General features: G+C 29.7%; 1 protein-coding gene across 1 annotated transcript in view; it reads left to right on the top strand.

Annotated features, from left to right (window-relative positions):
* Nucleotides 1–19,836, top strand: part of LOC136086625 (receptor tyrosine-protein kinase let-23-like) — a 198,004-nt gene that overhangs the window by 113,199 nt on the left and 64,969 nt on the right. The window contains exons 11-15 of the mRNA XM_065808839.1: nt 1,189–1,308; nt 1,686–1,805; nt 2,017–2,136; nt 2,243–2,362; nt 2,483–2,599. Of these exons, the coding sequence (XP_065664911.1) occupies nt 1,189–1,308; nt 1,686–1,805; nt 2,017–2,136; nt 2,243–2,362; nt 2,483–2,599 (597 nt within the window). The remainder of the gene's footprint in view (nt 1–1,188; nt 1,309–1,685; nt 1,806–2,016; nt 2,137–2,242; nt 2,363–2,482; nt 2,600–19,836) is intronic.

Genomic DNA, 19,836 nt, shown 5'->3' on the forward strand with positions numbered 1-19,836 from the left:
CAGACATTAACACTGCTTGTTACTGAGTTTTTGCAAGTAAGTTATTTACTCGCTGAGCAGCATTTCTTACATTTCAACAACAATTAACTTTATCCTACCTAGATCTATCTCTTTTATTCAACAACAACTATTTTTATGTCGCCTCTTACCATTTATACTAATAACTTCAAAAATATTACTTTTGTTACAACTGAATAACAAATAAGCATAAAAGAATCATACAAATTGCAATCTTTTCTAATCAAAGACTATATTTCAACTTAAAATTTATAGTAAAACTGAGATAAACAGTTTCTAACCAATGTTGCATGTTCAAAATTGTGCATCAGTTATGCCATCTCTTTGGGAAAAAAAGTGAATAAACCGTAGGATTTAAGTTAACTTACATTCTCAATAAAACTTCTAAATGACCTTTTGGGTAAATAACTTTCCTGGAAGCAGGTGCAGCACCGTCTCCAAGGAACGCAACAGCAACTTCAATAACTATAATTTGCAAATGAAACATTAAAATATGTAAGCAAAGTTGATTGCGATGTTATTGCTTTCTAAAATTTACTGCTGCAAGTGGGTCAGAGATATACAGTTGATCTTGGCAGAATATCTTGATCTTGCCTAAGAATACCTACAAAATGAAAAACTTGACCACATATTTTAAAACGTGACTTTCAGTCAATTCATATCAGAGTGAGCTAGATGAGTTAAATGGAAATTTAAGACAAACTAAGTCAAAAGTTGAACTTCTTTAAATAAAGCTAATTGCATGGAATTTACTAGGTGAGCACTAGAACTGCATGGATTTTGTGTACCTTAAACATCAAAAAGATTTTGAAATTAACTATGGCTTGAGAAATGATCTGTGACAATGATGAAAATATTAGATTAGAATAATGCAACATACTGGCTTTATGACAATCTGCGCATTATTCAAGAAAATATGAAATTAGGCATAAGCAGAAAAGAAAAATGTTACGTCAAAGTGAATGCAATTTTTGAATTCACTGGTATTAAATGCATTAAAAAAAAACTGAAAAACCTAAGCAGCCATTATCTATGTAAGATTGTGTAATATTTGTGTTAAAGGTTGTAGTAATGTTTTTTTAGAGTTTGTGAGTGTTATTGTTTAATTAAAAATGACATTAACAAAGTGGGTATGTTAAATTAAATGATTTTTTTAATCTTTTTTTAAAGATCCTTGTTATTATAAAAATTGCATTAATTCAAACTTTTGCTATGTGGTGTTTGATAACGCTGTATGTTCATGCCCAGTTGGATATAAACTACAGACTGATGGAAAAACATGTTTTCAAGGTATTTTGAAGTAAAATATATTTGGTATTAATGATTTTAGTTTAACAAATAAAATATAAAAAAAAAATTTTTTATGTCAAATACAGAGGAATGCATTCTATTTCAATTTTGCCATTATTTAGTAATGATTATATACATTATTTTTTTGAGTAGAAATTTTTAAAGCATAATGCTTTAATTTTCAAGCATATGTCTCAGTAATAATAGCAAGTTTTAATAATTAGATTAGATAAAATTTTAATAATTAGATTAGATAAAATTTTGATAAGATATTGATAATTTTGCATATTTTTTGTAATTTTCAATATTGTATGATATGATAGTTGATGTATAAATAAAAGTTAATTTACTTATTCTCTTCTTTTCTTTTTTTTAAGACCCTTGTTATTATAAAAATTGCTACTCTTCAAATTATTGCAATTTGGTGTCGGGAAGTGCAGTATGCTCATGCCCAATTGGATACAAATTGCAGATTGACGGCTCAACATGCTTACAAGGTATTTGAAATTTTAGCTTATTCATATTTATTACTTTTAATTTTTATGTTTTATACAGACACATTTGTTAATAAAAAGTATACTTGCACATTGATTATTGAATGATTGAAATTTGAATTTCAATACTAATTTCGAATGAACAAATTCATTTACTCGATATCATATGTTGAATAAATGAGTATTTTAAATCGAATCTGCTATTTTTTTTTAGATCCTTGTTATAATAAAATGTGCTATAACTTAAGCTATTGCAACGTGGTGTCAGGTAACGCTGTATGCTCGTGCCCTACAGGACTTAGGTTGCAATCTGATAATATAACATGTTCACAAGGTATTTTATAAAACAATATATTATGCAATTAACTATCAGGTTCTTTAAACTATTTATTTATTAAAAATGGAGATATTCAAATTTTACATTATAACTATTTTAAAAGATCCATGTTATTATAAGACGTGCTACAACTCAAGTTATTGCAATGTGGTGTCAGGTAATGCAATGTGCTCATGTCCAATCGGATTTAAATTGCAGTCTGATGGTTCAACATGCACACAGGGTATTTATGGTTATATTATTTGTATTATTGATTAAAGTTTTTCAGCTCGGATTCAAAACAAAATCTAATTTTTGTCTAAAACAATTAGCATAATCTATTTATAGAACATTTTTTTCAAAGATTTTTGTTATGATAAAAATTGCTACAATTCAAGCTACTGCAATGTGGTGTCTAACTCTGCTGTTTGCTCATGTCCTGTTGGATATAAATTACAGCCTGATGGGTCAACATGTTTAGGTATTTTTAACTGTAACATTTTAAAAAAATTTGACACATCTTATATTAAAATAAAAAATAAAAAAAGTTCATTCCATACTAAAGAAAAGACTGTCAAAATGTTATATAATATATAAATATATTATGATATATAATATATAATATAATATAATGTGGTATAATATATCAATATAATATAAATATATTGATATATAAGGCTGTTTTGTATTATAAAAATAAACCATAATTGATTAATTGTAAAAAATTGCTCAATATTAGAAAAATGATTCCAATAGAACCATATATATACATAATAGTTTCATAATAATTCTAATAGTTTCATGCCTAGGCAATCGTCAGTCATGTATTACAAATCAAGAAACCAAAAAAATGTTTAAACATAAGTTACAATGGAGCAGGCCCATAGTGGTGCAACGGGATACTGGGAAAATTTTTTATTTTTTTTATTTTTTTCAATTTTTTAGTTTACATTTGTTGTCGTAGTAAGTAAATTACTTTTACAAACACAAACAAGGTTTCTGAAGGAAGATCGTACTGATCTTATGATCAGAATCTTTTACAAACATGTGTATATAAACTACGTCAAAACATAATCATCAAGATAAAGCGTAATTAACAATAAAAGTTATAAAGAAATAAAAAATTACGATTAAAAAAACTACATCTTCCAATAAGATAACTAAATTTTTTAGTTTATATTTGAAAATCGGAAAAGTAAAATACATGTCGAAATTGGACAAAACAACTTTATTTCAAAGATAGGGTGCACGATATACAATACAAAGCTGATTAAACTTGGTTTGACAAAAGGGCTCATGTATAAAATTATTGTTTCTAAGTGTATATTTATTTATTGGTTTCAAACAAAAGAGATCTTTAAAAACGGGAAAAGATATGTCATTTTCCACATATGCATAAAGCACAAAACATTAAAAATATTAGGCTCATAAATATCGAGAACTTTCATTTTAATAGAAAGTGGTTTGGAATGAGTTTATCGATCCGCAAAGTATAAAAAACGGATCGCATGTTTTTGACGGCGATTAAGGCATTTTAACTTACTTTTTTCAGTGCTTCCCTATAATTTAAATAACTATGAGTTATAGAGTAGGAAAGTTGTTACATTATGTCTTTTTATTTCAACATCATCAATAAAAGTTTTAGGCAAACTTCGGGGTAAATAAGCTTTTTTAGAGACTTTTGACTTATGGAAATTTGTTTTTTTAATGTTAAGAGTTAGTTTGTTTCAGTTAAACCATTTGGATAAACTTTTAAGTTCATCATTCATTGTATAGAAGAGTTTGTAAATGTTATTATCGGAAAAGATTAAGTTAGTGTCATCAGCAAACATGATACTCATTAAATTCGAAGCTCTATTTAGATCGTTTATATAAATCAAGAACAATAGTGGTCCCAAAATGAAAACTTGTGAAACGCAACATGAAATATTTAAAAATTTATTTGGATGATCATTATTGCTGAAAACAAATTGTTTCCAATTGGATAGATAACTTTTGAACCATTTTATAACTTTGTAATTTATTCTATAATATTTTAGCTTTTGTAGTAAAATTTCATGATCGACTGTATCTAATGGTTTCGAAAGGTCGATAAAAATACCTAATGTATATTTAGGCTTTTCAAAAGAATCAGAGATTTCATGTAAAAATTGGATAACTACATGTTCTGTGGAAATATTTCCTTTAAAGCCAAATTGATAGTTGTATAAAAAATTATTAGAATGAAGATAATTCTATAATCTACTGTACATAATACGTTCTAGTATTTTTGGAAATGTGGAGAGGACAGAGATAGAGCGATACTTACTGATATTTGTTTGATCACCTTCTTTTAAAATAGGAGCAACCTTAGCAATTTTTAGTTGTTCAGGAAAAACTCCGTGGCGTATAGATGTTCCATAGACCTTAAATAGGATATCTTTTAAGTATTCAAAACATTTCTATGACTATATTACCGTTTATGTCATCTGCTCCAGTTGATTTTTTTTTTTTTAAGTTTTGAAAGCTTTTTCAAATTCTTGAAAAGAGAGTTCAGAAAACAATTCGTTGAAACTAGTGCAACTATCCACTTGTACTAAAAAATCTCTAATTGTATCATTTGTAAAAGGCATTTTGTTACCTAGTTTAGGGCCGATGTCAACAAAGAATTTATTAAATTCATGAGCTATAGCTCTTGATTCGCATATATGTTTGTTTTCAATTATAATTGTTTGGGGTAGGGAACCTGAGCATCTTTGTTGTCTAACACTAATTTCATTCATTATTTGCCTAGTGCGTTTTAAGTTATTTTTAAATTTATCTATGAGTCTTGAGCAGTAATTTATTTTCAAGTTTTTACGAACTTTTTCAAATAGGTATTTGTATTATTTATATTTTTTCATTTGCAGATGATTTTGTTTTAAGATAATTTTTTAGATCCCTTGGTCACCCATGGGTTGTTTATATTTTTTGGATTTAATATTTCAACAATAATAGGAAAATTAGCGTCACACACAAACTAAAATGTTTCAAAAAAATTATCGTGAATTACAATAAACATTACATTATCATTAAAGTTATTATGCTTCCTGTGTAGAAGTGATAATTGGTTTTTAAATTGTTTTATATTGGTTTCGTTAAAAATGCATGTTTCAATTTTATTTGATTTGGTTAGATTTTCAGAGTTTGACTTAAGCAACAAATATATTGGAAAATGATCAGATATATCCGATTACAGGATACCTGTTTGTCCCGGAAGAACCTATAAAAATTATACGACCTAGGCCCCCTACCAAATAAGTACCCGTAGTTTTAATTAAATTCAGTAATTTCATTTCCTAATCTCATTTTTATTTTATTTTTAAAAAAACTTCTTTTCTTGAGCAATGCAAACTATTAAAATAAAAACTTGGAAATAGTTTATTAAATATAAATATTTTAGATTTTTTATTTTTTTCTAAATCTTCACTTCCAACAAGGCTACAAGCAACAACTAATTAAAGTTGGAAGTTACTAGAAGAGAAGAGATAAAGATTAAAGAGCAACAAAACGACAGATGGACGACTTAAAGGGTTGCAAATTATATGAATCAGGAAAGCAAGATGAAGAAAGCGAATTCCAAAGAACTGATGTTCGAAAAAAAAAACTAGACGAGTAAGCGTTTTTGGAGCACTTAGGAACAGTCACAGAAAAAGGATGACTCTTAATTGAATGCGAGTAACACGAGAATGAAATTTATAGATGGCATAAGAGACGCTAGCTCTTTAGAGCAGTGCCCAATATTGTATTTGTAGAAAAGAGAACGAGAAGCAAATTATGGCAATGTGATAATGGTTGGAGGTTGGCTGCAAGAGCAGATCCAATTATGTTTACAATGCGTTTTTGCACCTCGTCTAAAAGAGAAAGGGAATCATTAGAAGATCCGCACCAGATATGGCAATAGTATTCCATACTAGGTTAGATTTGAGATTTATTGAGATAAAGAATAGAATCCGAAAAAAGAGAGTGTCGAGCTCGATAAAAAGATGTAACCTTAGCAGATGCTAATTTTACAACTGATTTGATATATGGTTTCCAAAAAAAACTGGAAGTAAGAGTTAATCCTAGAAGATGTAGAGTAGATAACTCATCGAGTACATCACCGTTCATAAATATAGGAAGATCTAAATTATTGCGATAACGATTGGCTTAATTAAATTGAGTTTTATCTGTATTGAAGTTTATCAACTACTGTGAGCCCCATGCTGCAGCAGAAGTTCTTTTTTCAGATCCTTTTCAATCTCAAACTCCCTCTCCAAGCAATCAGAGAGTGTTGATTTCTTAACACGATAAGAATAAATGATGGTATCATCAGCTAACAATGCCACCTTGGATGTGAAAATATCTGGAAGATCGTTAATGTAAATTAAAAAGAGTATAGGGACAAGGATAGGACCTTGAGGAACCCATAAAGTTACAGATTAAGAAAAAAAGTGCTGTTCATCGAGGACAATTTTTATTCTACAATTGGAAAGGAAGGATTCAATAATCTTAAAGATGTTGCCAGACACACCATAAGAAGAATTCTTATGGAGAAGATCAGCATGCCAAACTTTACCAAATGCTTTTGAAATGTCATGAGCGATGGTCTTAACCTCTCCACCTTTATCTAATGTACGATAAAACCTATGTGTTATTACTGTTAGCAAATTAGCTGTAGAACGAGAAGATCAAAATCCATATTGATGGTCAGAAAATAAGTTATTGATTCAAGATGAGAAATTGATTTTTTTTATTAAAGATTCAAAAACCTTGCTTATGATTGGAAGAAGACTAATAGGACGGTAGTTAGACAAATCAGATTGCTCTCCAGAATTATTGAAGATAGGGATAACGAATGCTGCTTTCCAGCAGGCTGGAAAACAAGACTCTGAGAAGCAGTTGTTGAATAGTTTTGAGAGTATAGAGGACAGTTCCGGAGATTACTTCTGCAAGAAAATAACAGGTATGCTGTCGGGGCCACAAGCCGTAGAAGAGTCTAAGCAGGAAATCACTTTAGATACAGAAGCTGGAGTGATACGGATGTCAAGCTATGGATCAACCTGTTTGTTAGCAATATCAGGTAGAACGCAACTATTGGAATCAAGAGATGATATTAATGAAAAGTTCTTAGCAAACAACTCAGCTTTGTCTTTAGGTGAGGTGACAAAGTCTGAACAATGCAAGAGAGATAGAATTAAAGATTTGACCTTATTATTGATACTAATAAAGATTTTCCAGAAGTCACGAGAACCTAATTTTTGAGATGAGATACGAGATTTCTTGACCTGAGAATAGCGGGTTTTGGCGTTAGACAAAACCTTTTTACAATGGTTTCTAGTAACAGTAAACAGACGCCTGTTTTCTAAAGATTTGTTTTGGTGAAAAATATGAAAGTTAAGATACTATTTATATATAAGATACTATTGGAAATTGCAGCAACAAAATGAGAGTAAAACAATGAAGAAGAGTGAGGCTTGACTTGGAATCATTAACAGGGAATAAAAGATTCCATGCCAGTGTGAATCCACGAAGTTACGTAAGAATCACATTTGTTGACAGAAAGACGAAAGACTTCTACCCAAGGGCCATTACGAAGAAAATTACGGTAAAAATCTTAGTCAGTTTTAAGGTAGTTGTAAGAGGTACGGTAATAGAGGTATTCAGGTGATGATGAAGAATGAGATATTAGTTTTAGAGAGATCAAACTGTGATCAGAAGCACCTAAGTGTGAATATGGAGAAACTAAGCACTCACTAGGATCAGAAACATGACATAATTCGAGTAGAGAAGGTAAACGATTTGATTGTCTGGAAAGCAAGTTGAAAAGTTCGCTATTTGAGTTAGGGATTGAGAAAAGCAAAAGTTGTGGGCTGTAATGCCTGTAGAATCACTGACATTAGAGCCAAGCCATTCAGAGTGGTGAGCAATAAAATCATCAACAACAACTATATTAGCTGATGGATAAAGAGAGAGGGCGTGGTTAATATGTTCAGAAATAACATCAAAAAGGTTGCAGTCTTAAGATAAAGGAGAGCAATATAGAACAAAGAGAAAGGTGATAGAGTGAAGTGGTGCTAAACGAAATCACATAAGAAAATAGTCTGTCGATTGAAATCTAGTTTTTTGACAAATGCGTGAATTCTTACGAATGTAAATGCCCAGGCCAAGCATGCGACTATTGGAGTCTTTACAATTTAAAGGAAGATAACCATCAACACTAAGATTACAAGATGAGACAGCCGAACTCAAATTAGTCTCACAAAGAGCAAGTAGGTCTGGTGAACATTGCAAGAGATTATTATTGGAGTCTTTACAATTTAGAATAAAGAGTTAACAAAAGAAAAAGTTACTTTAAAGCCCACGAATATTAGTAAATGATAGGTTTAGAGAACTTGGTGATGATGATGGTTTTTTGTGTTTAATAGTTTTTGGTGCTTTCTTCATTTTTAAATTAGATTGAAGAACTTGACTCAAAGCATAGATAGTACTCAGAACACTGTTTAATAACTCAAGCAATTGCCTCATTACTATTAATAAGCCCTTAGCCGTAAGAAACGGCTCCAAATTTGGCCTCCGCAATGCACACCATAAGTATGAACAGGGATACCATCCATGCGCAGCATGGCACAGTTAATATTTTGATATTTTTTAGCTGTTGATTAGGGATGGCAAAAATCCCGGAAATTCTCAATCCCGGGATTTCGGGATTACAAATTTGTCCCCGGGAAATCCCGGGATTGAATGAAAAACTTACAATCATAGAAGATAAAGCCTGCGAAGAACTTTTAATTATCAAACACTATTATATGATTAATTTAACTGATGAAGTAAAGTAATTTAAACTATAAATAACACCTTTAAACGATAACACAAAATAACAATGTTTAAAAATAATATAAGTATACATTAATATATGAGAGTTATAATTCGTTTTGAAAGCTCCACCTTAAAAAACTCAAAGCGTCCATCATTTCATCGTTTAATCGTGTTCGATTTTTAGAGCATAAAAACCCAGCGGCTGAGAATGCTCGTTCAGACTCTACACTTGTTGGTCGTATAGATAGTATATTGGTATACACTTTTTGAAGGTGATCACCTCTTGTGCCACCACTTTCAAATAAAAACATTTCTTTTTGAATCTTAGAAGTTATACTTTCTACCCTTATAGGTGTTGTTCGTATAGCTATCAATCCTATTTCCATAACTTCGTTTAATTGTTCACTAATTGTTTTGACTTTTTTATCACCTTCGTCGCTTCTTAAAACCTGGTTTAGCTGAACATCACAACTGCTGTCTGCTGCTGATGCTATATCTGCGGGATGAAAACGCTTTATCTTGCTTACTATAATCTTTTTATTTTGATTACTTGTATTTGGTACAAAACATCTGTGATTTTCGTTGATGTAACCTGGCCATTATGAAGATAATAAACTTAGCTACTTAATGGTGTTCTCCTCTCTTTAATTCGGTGACTCAAAGCAGCATACAGTTTATTCCCGATTTCAGATTTTTGTTGTTTTATTTTGGTCAACATAAACTCTAATGCAATGTCAGCTGTAATTAAAGTTGCGTCTCGTCGACAAAGTGCTTCCACAGTGGCTTTAACAGGAGTCAAAAGTGCTACTAAATCAGATACAATTTTATATTCATTTTCATCCATCTTAATTGAATCGTCAATTTTGGAATCCAATTCTAAATCTAGAAATGCCTTTTTAACACAATATTTTAATTTGTCAAATCTTTCAAGCATAAGCAATAAGCTGCTCCATCGGGTTTTACAATCCATAATCAAATGGATGACCTTTCCAAACTCAACTTTTACGTACTTTTGTAAATAATTTTCATTTTTGGTTGGGGACCTTTTAAAGATTTTTACAATTTTCCTGACCTTTGTTATAACAGGTCCAAAAACTTGGTGTTTAATAGTAACCTCAGAGGTTTCATTAAACAAAAATGAATTATTTGAATCTTGAATACAATCTTCCTTTTCAGAAGCATAGTCATTAATACAATCATTATCTTTTTCTTCATCACTGTGGTTCTCTAAACTTGCAAAGATAGTGTGCTCATCATCTAAAATTTCATCGATTTCCAAGTAATTGAGGTCATTTTTATAAAGAGCTGATATTACTGCCAGTTGTAGAGCGTGGGCAAAGCATAGTTGTTGATCACTTTCTATAATTTTTCCAAGTTTCTTCATGACGCTTGCACCATCCGTGGTAATACCAATGATATCGTCCTCAAGTTTTATTTTAAAATTGTTGAGTCTTTCGTTTAGAAGTGAAACGCACTTTTATGCTGGCATAGATCCTAAAATGCGAATCAAACCTAAATTCCAATAACTTTTCAACTCGTGTACGTTCACATTCATGTATCTGCAGTTTCCAAAAGAAGTCCACTCATCAAGCGTTTAGGAAAAATTGAAGCCTCTTGATATTTGATCAATTATTTCCTTTATAACTAGTTTTTTAACCTGTTCATAGTAGTCTAACACCATTTTTCGAATAGTGTTTCGTGATTTTGGGACATTTTTAAAGCCTCGTGCAACTAACCCAGCTCGTATATCAAAAAAGTTGCAAATTGTATTAAATGATATACCATCTTTTGCTGCCATACGGGCAAATACTTCAGGTAGGCATTCATCTTTTTTCGATGTTGTTGGAAAATAACTTGTGATTTTCGGATTTTTATTTTTCGGTTCTAATAATTCTTTTGAAGTTGAAGGTGTCGTGGATAAACTTGATTCCTGCGATGTTAATTTAATTTTATGTATGGAAAGTAAATGGGTATGAAGACCTTTCGTTGAACCACCAGCAATTTTTAATATTTTTTTGCATGTAATTACTTTGCATAAGGCTGTTTCATCTGCTCCTTTTAAAAAATGTTTCCATATGAGATTTGTGCTGTTGAATTCAGCGTAGTTAGTCATGATATTAGGCTAATTTCTATCTTATTGAAAAAAAAAAGTTATATTTTAAGCTATTTATTGACTAATTATCTTTATTCATAATTCAAAATGAACTTATGTGAAAACAATTATACTTCGAATTAATAAATAAAGTTTATTTAATATACCTTCCGTATTTGATAACTTTTAATGTTAAAGAACTTGTGACAATCACGCCAACGTTAAGAATTTAAAAAATAAAAGGAAAACATTGCATGGAGAATAAGCAGCTCAACAAATTTTATAGCGAAAATTTAGACATTTTAAATAAATAAATTAAGTTTATTCAATTTTTGTTTTTATTTATTGTTTATTACAATCCCGAAATCCCGGGAAATTTTAGAGACTAATCCCGGGATTTCGGGATCATGAATTTGTCTGTAATCCCGGGATTTCGGGATCCCGGGATCCCGGGATTGCCATCCCTACTGTTGATGGAATCAGCCTCTCTGAGAGCTACCACAGAGTTCGGGAAACCTGACTACCAGCCGGCCTCAGAACCATAAAACTGAGTTTTAGAGCTGTACCCTCATTAGGAGATATTAGAATGAGTTGCCTAGTCATAAAAACAGAGACACAAGCAAATTCTATGCATTGAGTCAAGAAGATTCAGCATTCATTATTCTAAACTGGAATCAATGTATTGAAAATACATCTGCGCCAGCCTAATAGATGAAAAAGGGGTGCGAGGTCAACAGATTTGATGTGGTGAAACTAATTAGTGTTATACTACACAGAAAAAGGCCTACTATTGGAATAATGAGAGTATAACAATTAAAACATCATTATTTATTGTTGCGTAGTACTTACCAGTTTGTTTAATACATAATAAGTTATTATAAAACTATAATTGCTATTAACAATTATATTATCTATTTACTTAGTATTGATCATAGTAATTAATAATATAATAAAATGCTCGTTGCCGAATTCAAGATAAATGTGAAAACTAGATCAAGAAGTTATTAGATACGTGCGCATCACATGACGTTTTTTTGTATTACTGATTGGTCAAGGTCTGTGACTACAAGAATTATTTGTTAACGCCGCGTTTTTTAATTTTACGCATGCACTCTTGGTTTACTAGCCTGAAGCAGAATCCACAAATGTAAAAAATGTAAAAATGTATATTTAATTCATTTTTACATTTTTTAAATTATAATATGCATTTTATAGTTTGTAATGGAACAGAATAATCAAAAAAAAAACCATAAAAGTGGCTTGCATAAACAAAAAGAGTATAACAAAAAACGTCTCAATGAAACTGCTTCTAAACCCAAAAAACTAAAAAAAAATTTCTATCAACTACTTTAAGTCAGAATTTTACTGAACAACAAATTAATCCAGCGTCAAATGAAATTAAATGTGTTTTTGAAAAAGTTGTATTCAATTTGGCTCTAAAATCACAAGTTCATATAACATCCAATATTATAATTGTTTTAAGTCAGAATTCGCTGAACATCAAAAAAATGAGAATACAGATTCAAATGATATTGAAAGTATTTCTGAAAAAATTGTACCCAATTTGCCAATAAAATCACAAGCTCATACAACATCCAATATTAATTAAATACATTGTTTATTTCACCTTCTACATCTATCTAAACTCATATACAAACTTCTATAGACTCTAGAAATATATTACCTGAGAATTGTAAACAGATTTATTAAGTCAACAGATACGTTTATTATCAACAACGACTTTATTCCAGTATAGTAAACGTGAACCTTCAAAGACTTATTTTTTATGGTTTATTCATCTAAAAAGCCGGTTTTTCCAAGTGTTGAGGGTTTTGAAGACTTGACCCATGTGTATTAACACATAAAAGATCACGAAGAGTCAAAAAACGACAGAGCAGCATCAAAATACTATATGGGTGATTGTCGGGGACAAAGTGTTGACGAATTATTTAACAGAGTCCAGAGAAGTCAAAGAGAACATGAAGTAATCAAGAGAAGAAAAGTAACTGAATTTATAATTGAAATAGTCAAATTAATCGGAAAACAATGAATGTTGTTTAGAGGATTTAGGTATGAGGCAGCTTATAATTTAAGTAATATAGCTGTTAAGCATGGAAACCTTTTAGAAATTTTTTTAGAAATTATCTAATAATGATTTAAATGATCACATTATTAAAGCAATAGTAGAAAGTGAAAAATGAGCAAAAGCTGGGAAAAGAGTTAGAGGAAATTTGTTTACTTTTTCAAGTCCTACAACTGTAACAAATATTATTCAAACTATTTGTAAACTATTATTATTAAATATATCTGAAGAAGTAAATTCAGCTGGTAATTACTCAATTACTATGTAAACAACTATGGATTTATCTAACCATGATCAATGTTTATTTGTTTTGCATTAAATTAGTGACAGAACTGAAGACACCAGGTCTATAGTTGAAATTGTGGAACGAGTTGTAGCTTTAAACAACGTGATTTCATCTTAAGGGCAGGATTTATTTCATTTATTAAAATTAACTTTACGTTTTATAAACATTAGCTTAGATAACTGTGTAGCAGATGCTTTTGATGGTGCTGCCAATATGAATGGCTAATATAAAGGAGTTCAATCAAAACTCAAGGAAGTGCTCCCTCGGCATATTCATACATAATGCTACGCTTATGTGTTAAATCTTACAACAAAATACTTCTTATTCAGTTACAGTAATTTCTTTTTTTGGATTTCTTCAAGAATTTTTTTTTTCAAAGTATCTTATAAAAGACTAAATGTTTATGAAAATCAGAATAATCCCAGTCGTCCGTGACATTTGATAAATATTAGTAAAACTCAATGGCGGTCTAAAAATGATGCGGTTATTAAGATACTTGGTTGTATCGATATGTGAAATGAAAGAACCAAGAGTGATGATCGAAAGCAATTTTTTTTTGTGCAGGGTATATATATATATATATATATATATATATATATATATATATATATATATATATATATATATATATATATATATATATATATATATATATATATATATATATATATATATTTGCACTTTATAAAATTTCTGTTATTAATGATTTTTCAAACAGCGAAAGATATACTGCTCAAAATTTATTAGGTCAACTTAGCCGTTGAAACAGTATTAACAGCAATGATGTTTTTGCAAATCTTTAAGTTTACTATTGCTCTATCTGATTACCTACAAACATCCGGTAATTTGGGAGGATGTATCAGACATTAATATAGAACTAGAGCTTCATGAAAAGAGAAGAAAAACTATTCGAAAACGTTTGGAGAAAATTCAACTCCTAACCAAAACATAAGAGATGGAGATACTCCCGAACTGTTTATAAAATCTAAACACTTAAAGTTGGTATGAATAATATTATTGCTTGGTTAGAATGAAGAATTTTGGGCAGTAAAAAACTTTATTGTAATTTTGAACTATTTGATCCAAAAAGGTTTGAAGAAATTGCGAAAAATGGAATACATTCCAAAGCATTACATTATAATATTTATAAACTTTTCCCCCGTATCGCTAAACATAAATTAGGTGAACAATTATTATCGTTTGTGAAATTCTGACACCAAATATCCAAAACTGATAATAGAAATGTATATGATGTATTCCAACACCAAAGCAATTTGTAAAAAGATTCAGACTTTGATTTTGAATTCTCTCAGGAAAATGGTAATAATAAGTGTACAAAAAAAAATGTTCCTTATGTTTATTGTGCGTAACAAATATTATTTATGAATTCAATATGTACTATTTAGAGTTTAATGAGTTATTTGAAGTACACGCGTTTCTTTTAACATTTCCTCTTACTCAAGTAATGTGTAAACGATTGCTTTTGAAACTTAAAAGTATAAAAACACATTTTTTGGAATTATTGTTTCTGATCAACTGTGAAAGTGAATTGTTGGCAGTTATTATGCGTCCGCAATCAAGTTTTTTCTAACGTCAAGCAACAAACAACAAATAGTTATAAAAAAAGAAAAATATATAAACGGCTGCCTTATCAACTGTATCGAATTTTGCTTAAGGAAATTTGCTTTTATGTCTACGTTTTGATACTAGTTAATTATTCAATGATAATTTCTTAAATAATTCTTTAATTTAAGAAATTATTATTGATGTAAGATATTACGGAATAATTTTCTTATAGACATTGGTGCATGGTATTATCGAAGTATTGTAAGATCTACAACGTTTTACAATTTTCCATTCAATTGTCGGGTTTACTCCAATTTATTTTACTCTCCATACTTCTTAACTGGAATGTGCTTTTATATTAAATCCAGGAGGACATTACCAATTTTGAGAGAAATATTTTAGTATATGGGGGGTTAAACCAGATTATGTTGTGCTTACGGTTTTTTAATAGAGGTTGGATATTTTTCATTGATTTTGTTTAAATTTGTAACCAGAGCTTATTGATGCATCCTGATAAAAATGGGCAGAGTTTTGAAAATTTAATAATTGAAGTAGCTAGCAGCGTTAACTCTATAGAACGAGGAAGTTACTTTAAAACACTAGGAGGGTGATTGGAATAAACATGTATATTACTTAGTTCATCTTTTTCTTTACATAATAGTCTAAAAGATTTTGTCATTAAGATTAGGTGTCAAATTGTATAGAGATAGAAATATTGTTACTTTTTAAAATTTGAATAATACATGTTTTTTTATTGTGTCCATGAGGTGACCACTTTTTAATAACCGTTATCCCATTGTCTTTTTGTATTTCAAAATCTGTTTTGTTACAATGCTGGGATAGCTGAAAACAAAAACATATTCCGACAAGCTCACATTTTATTCTGAGCCATCAATAGCACCCATCCCAAGATCAAACTAAACACTGTTTTTTTTTATTTCACGGATGCTCATTACTAAACAAGAATGATTTTCGGGCTTGTTTAATTATTAGTTTATCTTCGTTTTTAATGGTTATATATTTCTAAATAAGTTTATTCACTGAATGAATCAAAAGGTCTTTATTGATAACAAGATAAAAATCAACGTCAAAAACTAAACACTTATAAAAATGTTTGCTCTTGATACCGGTTGAAACTAAAAAATTTTGCGTTCTTTTTCCTTAGTTGAAACAGAAGATATTTTTCAGCTCAGCAATATCGCTAGATAAAATAGATTTACAGAATCTTCCGACTTTATTTTTGACTGGATTTAATAAACGGACAGTAGGTTTGTTTAAAAAGCTGATCTTTCAATATGATAAAGCAGTTAGATAAAGCATGTATATTTGTACATATATATATATAAATATATATATATATATATATATATATATATATATATATATATATATATATATATATATATATATATATATATATATATATATATATATATATATACAGAGAGAGAGAGAGAGAGAGTGAGAGAGAGAGAGAGAGAGAGAGAGAGAGAGAGAGAGAGAGTGAGAATGCTTGATTTAATTTTTTGAAAATATATTATGGCTATATTTTGCATTTTTCTACTAAAACGTCTTATTTCTACTTTTCAACTCATTTTCAAAGTTATACATCAAAAATTGCATGTGCACAACTGATTTAAAGTTTTGTACGTTACTTTTTTTCGGTGATCTAATTTTATGTTTACACTATGTTGATTGCGCTGAGTAAACTACACTGTTATAGGTTATACGGTTTTTTGTATTTAATTCAATGGAATCGAAAATGCAAAACAGTAATATAAACTTATCTTATATGTTGCTGCAAGCATGATATTGCAGTGATATAACAAAATAGACAAATGTTTCCTTGATTGGAACTATAAAATTTTCCTTACTTAACCAGTAATAAAATCAAAGGGTTGTAGAAATAGTTCAGGCGCAATTTAAAATAAATTAGTAACAACCACAAGCTGTAAAAATAATACTTCATTTAGTGAATTTTAATCAATAAATTAAGAGAACAAAATAACAGCTGAAGCATTTTTACAACTTTTTGTTCATAAGGTTTCTGTTTGCCAGGGTAATATTTATCCTATATTTAGTTTTGAATGGGCGGTTTAAATTTTCACTGTAAAGATAAAAACCCATTTTAATAATTTTTTGTTGATTTTAGCAGTTTACAAATGCTGGGATAGCTGAAAACAAAAAAATATTCTGACAAGCTCACATATTATTCTGAGCCGTCCATAGCACCCATCGCAACATCAAACTAACCACTGTTAACACCTTAATCAGTTTTTAAGCATTTTTATAAAATGCTTAAAAACTGATTAAGGGCGACCAAAGCGATTATCTTTTGATGCTGAAAAAAAACTTGTTTTGCTTCTATCTGCATTTTCTGATTTTGGGTTTGGATTTGGACAAAAATAATTAATGAAACTTGGTGAAATATATATTGAAATAAACGGATTTCATAAAAATGTGTACATCTTGTTGCTAGTGATCAGTGGTTTTGTAATTTTATTAATCGTTGGCAGAAAAAAGTATTGATTAGGACTCCAGAGTTTTCAGCATTAACAAGGACCTTAGCATGTAACATACCTATAATTGAAACATGGTTCTCTTTACTTAAAGCTACGTTAAAAAAATGTGATATAGGAATAGACCTGCTTAACCACTTAACTGTAATAAAAATGGATTTTGCACTAAACTCTATAAATAAAATAATTTGTTTTCGAAAGATTGATTGAAAACCCTATAACTAATTCTCCTGAATCATGAAAAGGCTAGTTTGCTGTACTAGCAGCAATATCAGCTGCAGGAAAAAATATTACTTATTATTTATTTTGTTTACTGGGAAGAATTTGTACAAAAAGAGGATGACTGGTGGATTAAAGGTTTCCTTATATGAGGTCAAGAAAAACGCTTGGATGGAAGCTGACGTTTTCACTAAATACCTTAACAATCAAAATTTTTGGTTGGAAGACACTCCTAAGCCTTTTTTGCTTTTCCTTGATGGTCAAATGAGTCATACTTCATAACTGCTAAAAAAGTAATTGAAAATCATATAACTACTTTGTGTCTACCAGCACACTGTTAGCATCTACTACAGTCACTTGATGTGAAATTCTGGCTAATTGGTTTACCTAGTCAAGGCTGAAGGTAGTCTAGAAATCTTTTTTTCCATCTTTATTAAAAAAACTTTACATTCTTTGAGCCAGCTCATTTAGTGCAATTATTTGCAAAAAACTGATATTTTCCCCTTAGATCCATCTGGTTTAGCATCTAACAAGTTAACTGCTTCTGAGTTCTATGAACATCCTTTTTTATCAGAAAATCAAGTAATTGTGATAATAATATTCCTCAAAACATCACTTTTATCATCAATGTCAATAATCAGAACAACACTTGTAAACTTTTTTTTATTGAGAAGTCAACAAACAAATACAGTTCACAAAAAGCTATAATACCAGTAGACTATGAAAAAATAAATCAACTATAAAAATCAGATGTAGATTGTTTTACTAGAAAGAAAACCATAAGAGAAATAGTTAAAGAAGAATAAATGGCTACAGAATGGTGTTGCTCTTTTAAAAAATAAATGACCTACCAAAAAAAAAAGACGCTATAGAGGTTAGTGTCATACATCAGAAAATGCGTTCAAAAGATTAAACAATAAAAACCTGAAGGCTTTAATAGAATGATCAAAAAAAGATCAAGCAGCAAGGCAAAATGTAATGTAAAAAATTTACTTTATATGAAATAACAAACACAAATTGACTAAAGATAAAGTAGTTCACTTTGCCTTAATTTGGGGGTAAAATTAAATAGTGATTTATTTTTATTACTAGTCTAATTATTTTTTTTAATATATAATTAGTAAAGTAATAATAAGTTTTAATCATAATATTTTATATCATGTTATACGTAACACTTTTAATCGTATAAACTTTGAAAACTGATTAATGCTAGGCTTTTCTTTTAAACAATTTTTCATTTAAGTTTACCCTGCAAATTAAATAATTGTGCAAAACAACAACTGGAGTTTAAAATAAAGGCCTAAGTATAGAAAGTCTAAAGGCCCTACATATAATTTTCACTCGATCTTTAGGAAGCACGAAAGAAGTTTTAAATATTAATATCAACTCCAGGTGGAAAATATAGTATTGAAAGGTTTCTGGAGAACAAACTAACATTCGGTTCAGGCATTTACAGTTTTTATTTTGAAACACAAACAGTTATGTATTTTTTTCTCTACATAACACAAATTTATAGGGGAAGATTACAAATGTCTTTAGAATGTCCTAAATTTTATGAGCCCACTACCTGTCATGCAGCTCATTTTAGAGAAACAGCATCATTGGAAGATCCGCCACAATTATGGCAATATTTTTCCATATAAAGGCGGATTTGAGATTTATGGAGGTAAAGAATAGATTCTTGAGTAAAAAAGTAGCAAGCTCAATAAGGAGATGCAATCATAGCAGATGCTAATTTCGCCATCCATTTGATGTAAGGTTTCCAAGAAAGATCGGAAGTAAGAGATAAACCTAGAAGATAAAAGGTAGATGACTCATCGAGTATATTTCCGTTCATAAATAAAGGAAGATCTTGATTATTGTAATAACGATTAGCTGAAATAAATCGAGTTTTATCTGTATTGAAGTTACTACTCACTGAGAGAAGTTTGCTTTTATTAAACTGAATTTGGTTATTGAGATTAAGGTTTGTTTATATTCCATTCTTAATAAAAAAATAAAAGATCTTACATGTTACAATAACTTTATTCAGTTTAAAAAAAAAAATTGATTGCCACAAATGATTGCACATAAAGAAATGGAGAGATCCAGCAATTTGTTAAATTGTCCCAAAATGATGAAAAACGATAAAGTATCC

This window comes from Hydra vulgaris, chromosome 10, assembly GCF_038396675.1.
Source record: "Hydra vulgaris chromosome 10, alternate assembly HydraT2T_AEP".
NCBI lineage: Eukaryota > Metazoa > Cnidaria > Hydrozoa > Anthoathecata > Hydridae > Hydra > Hydra vulgaris.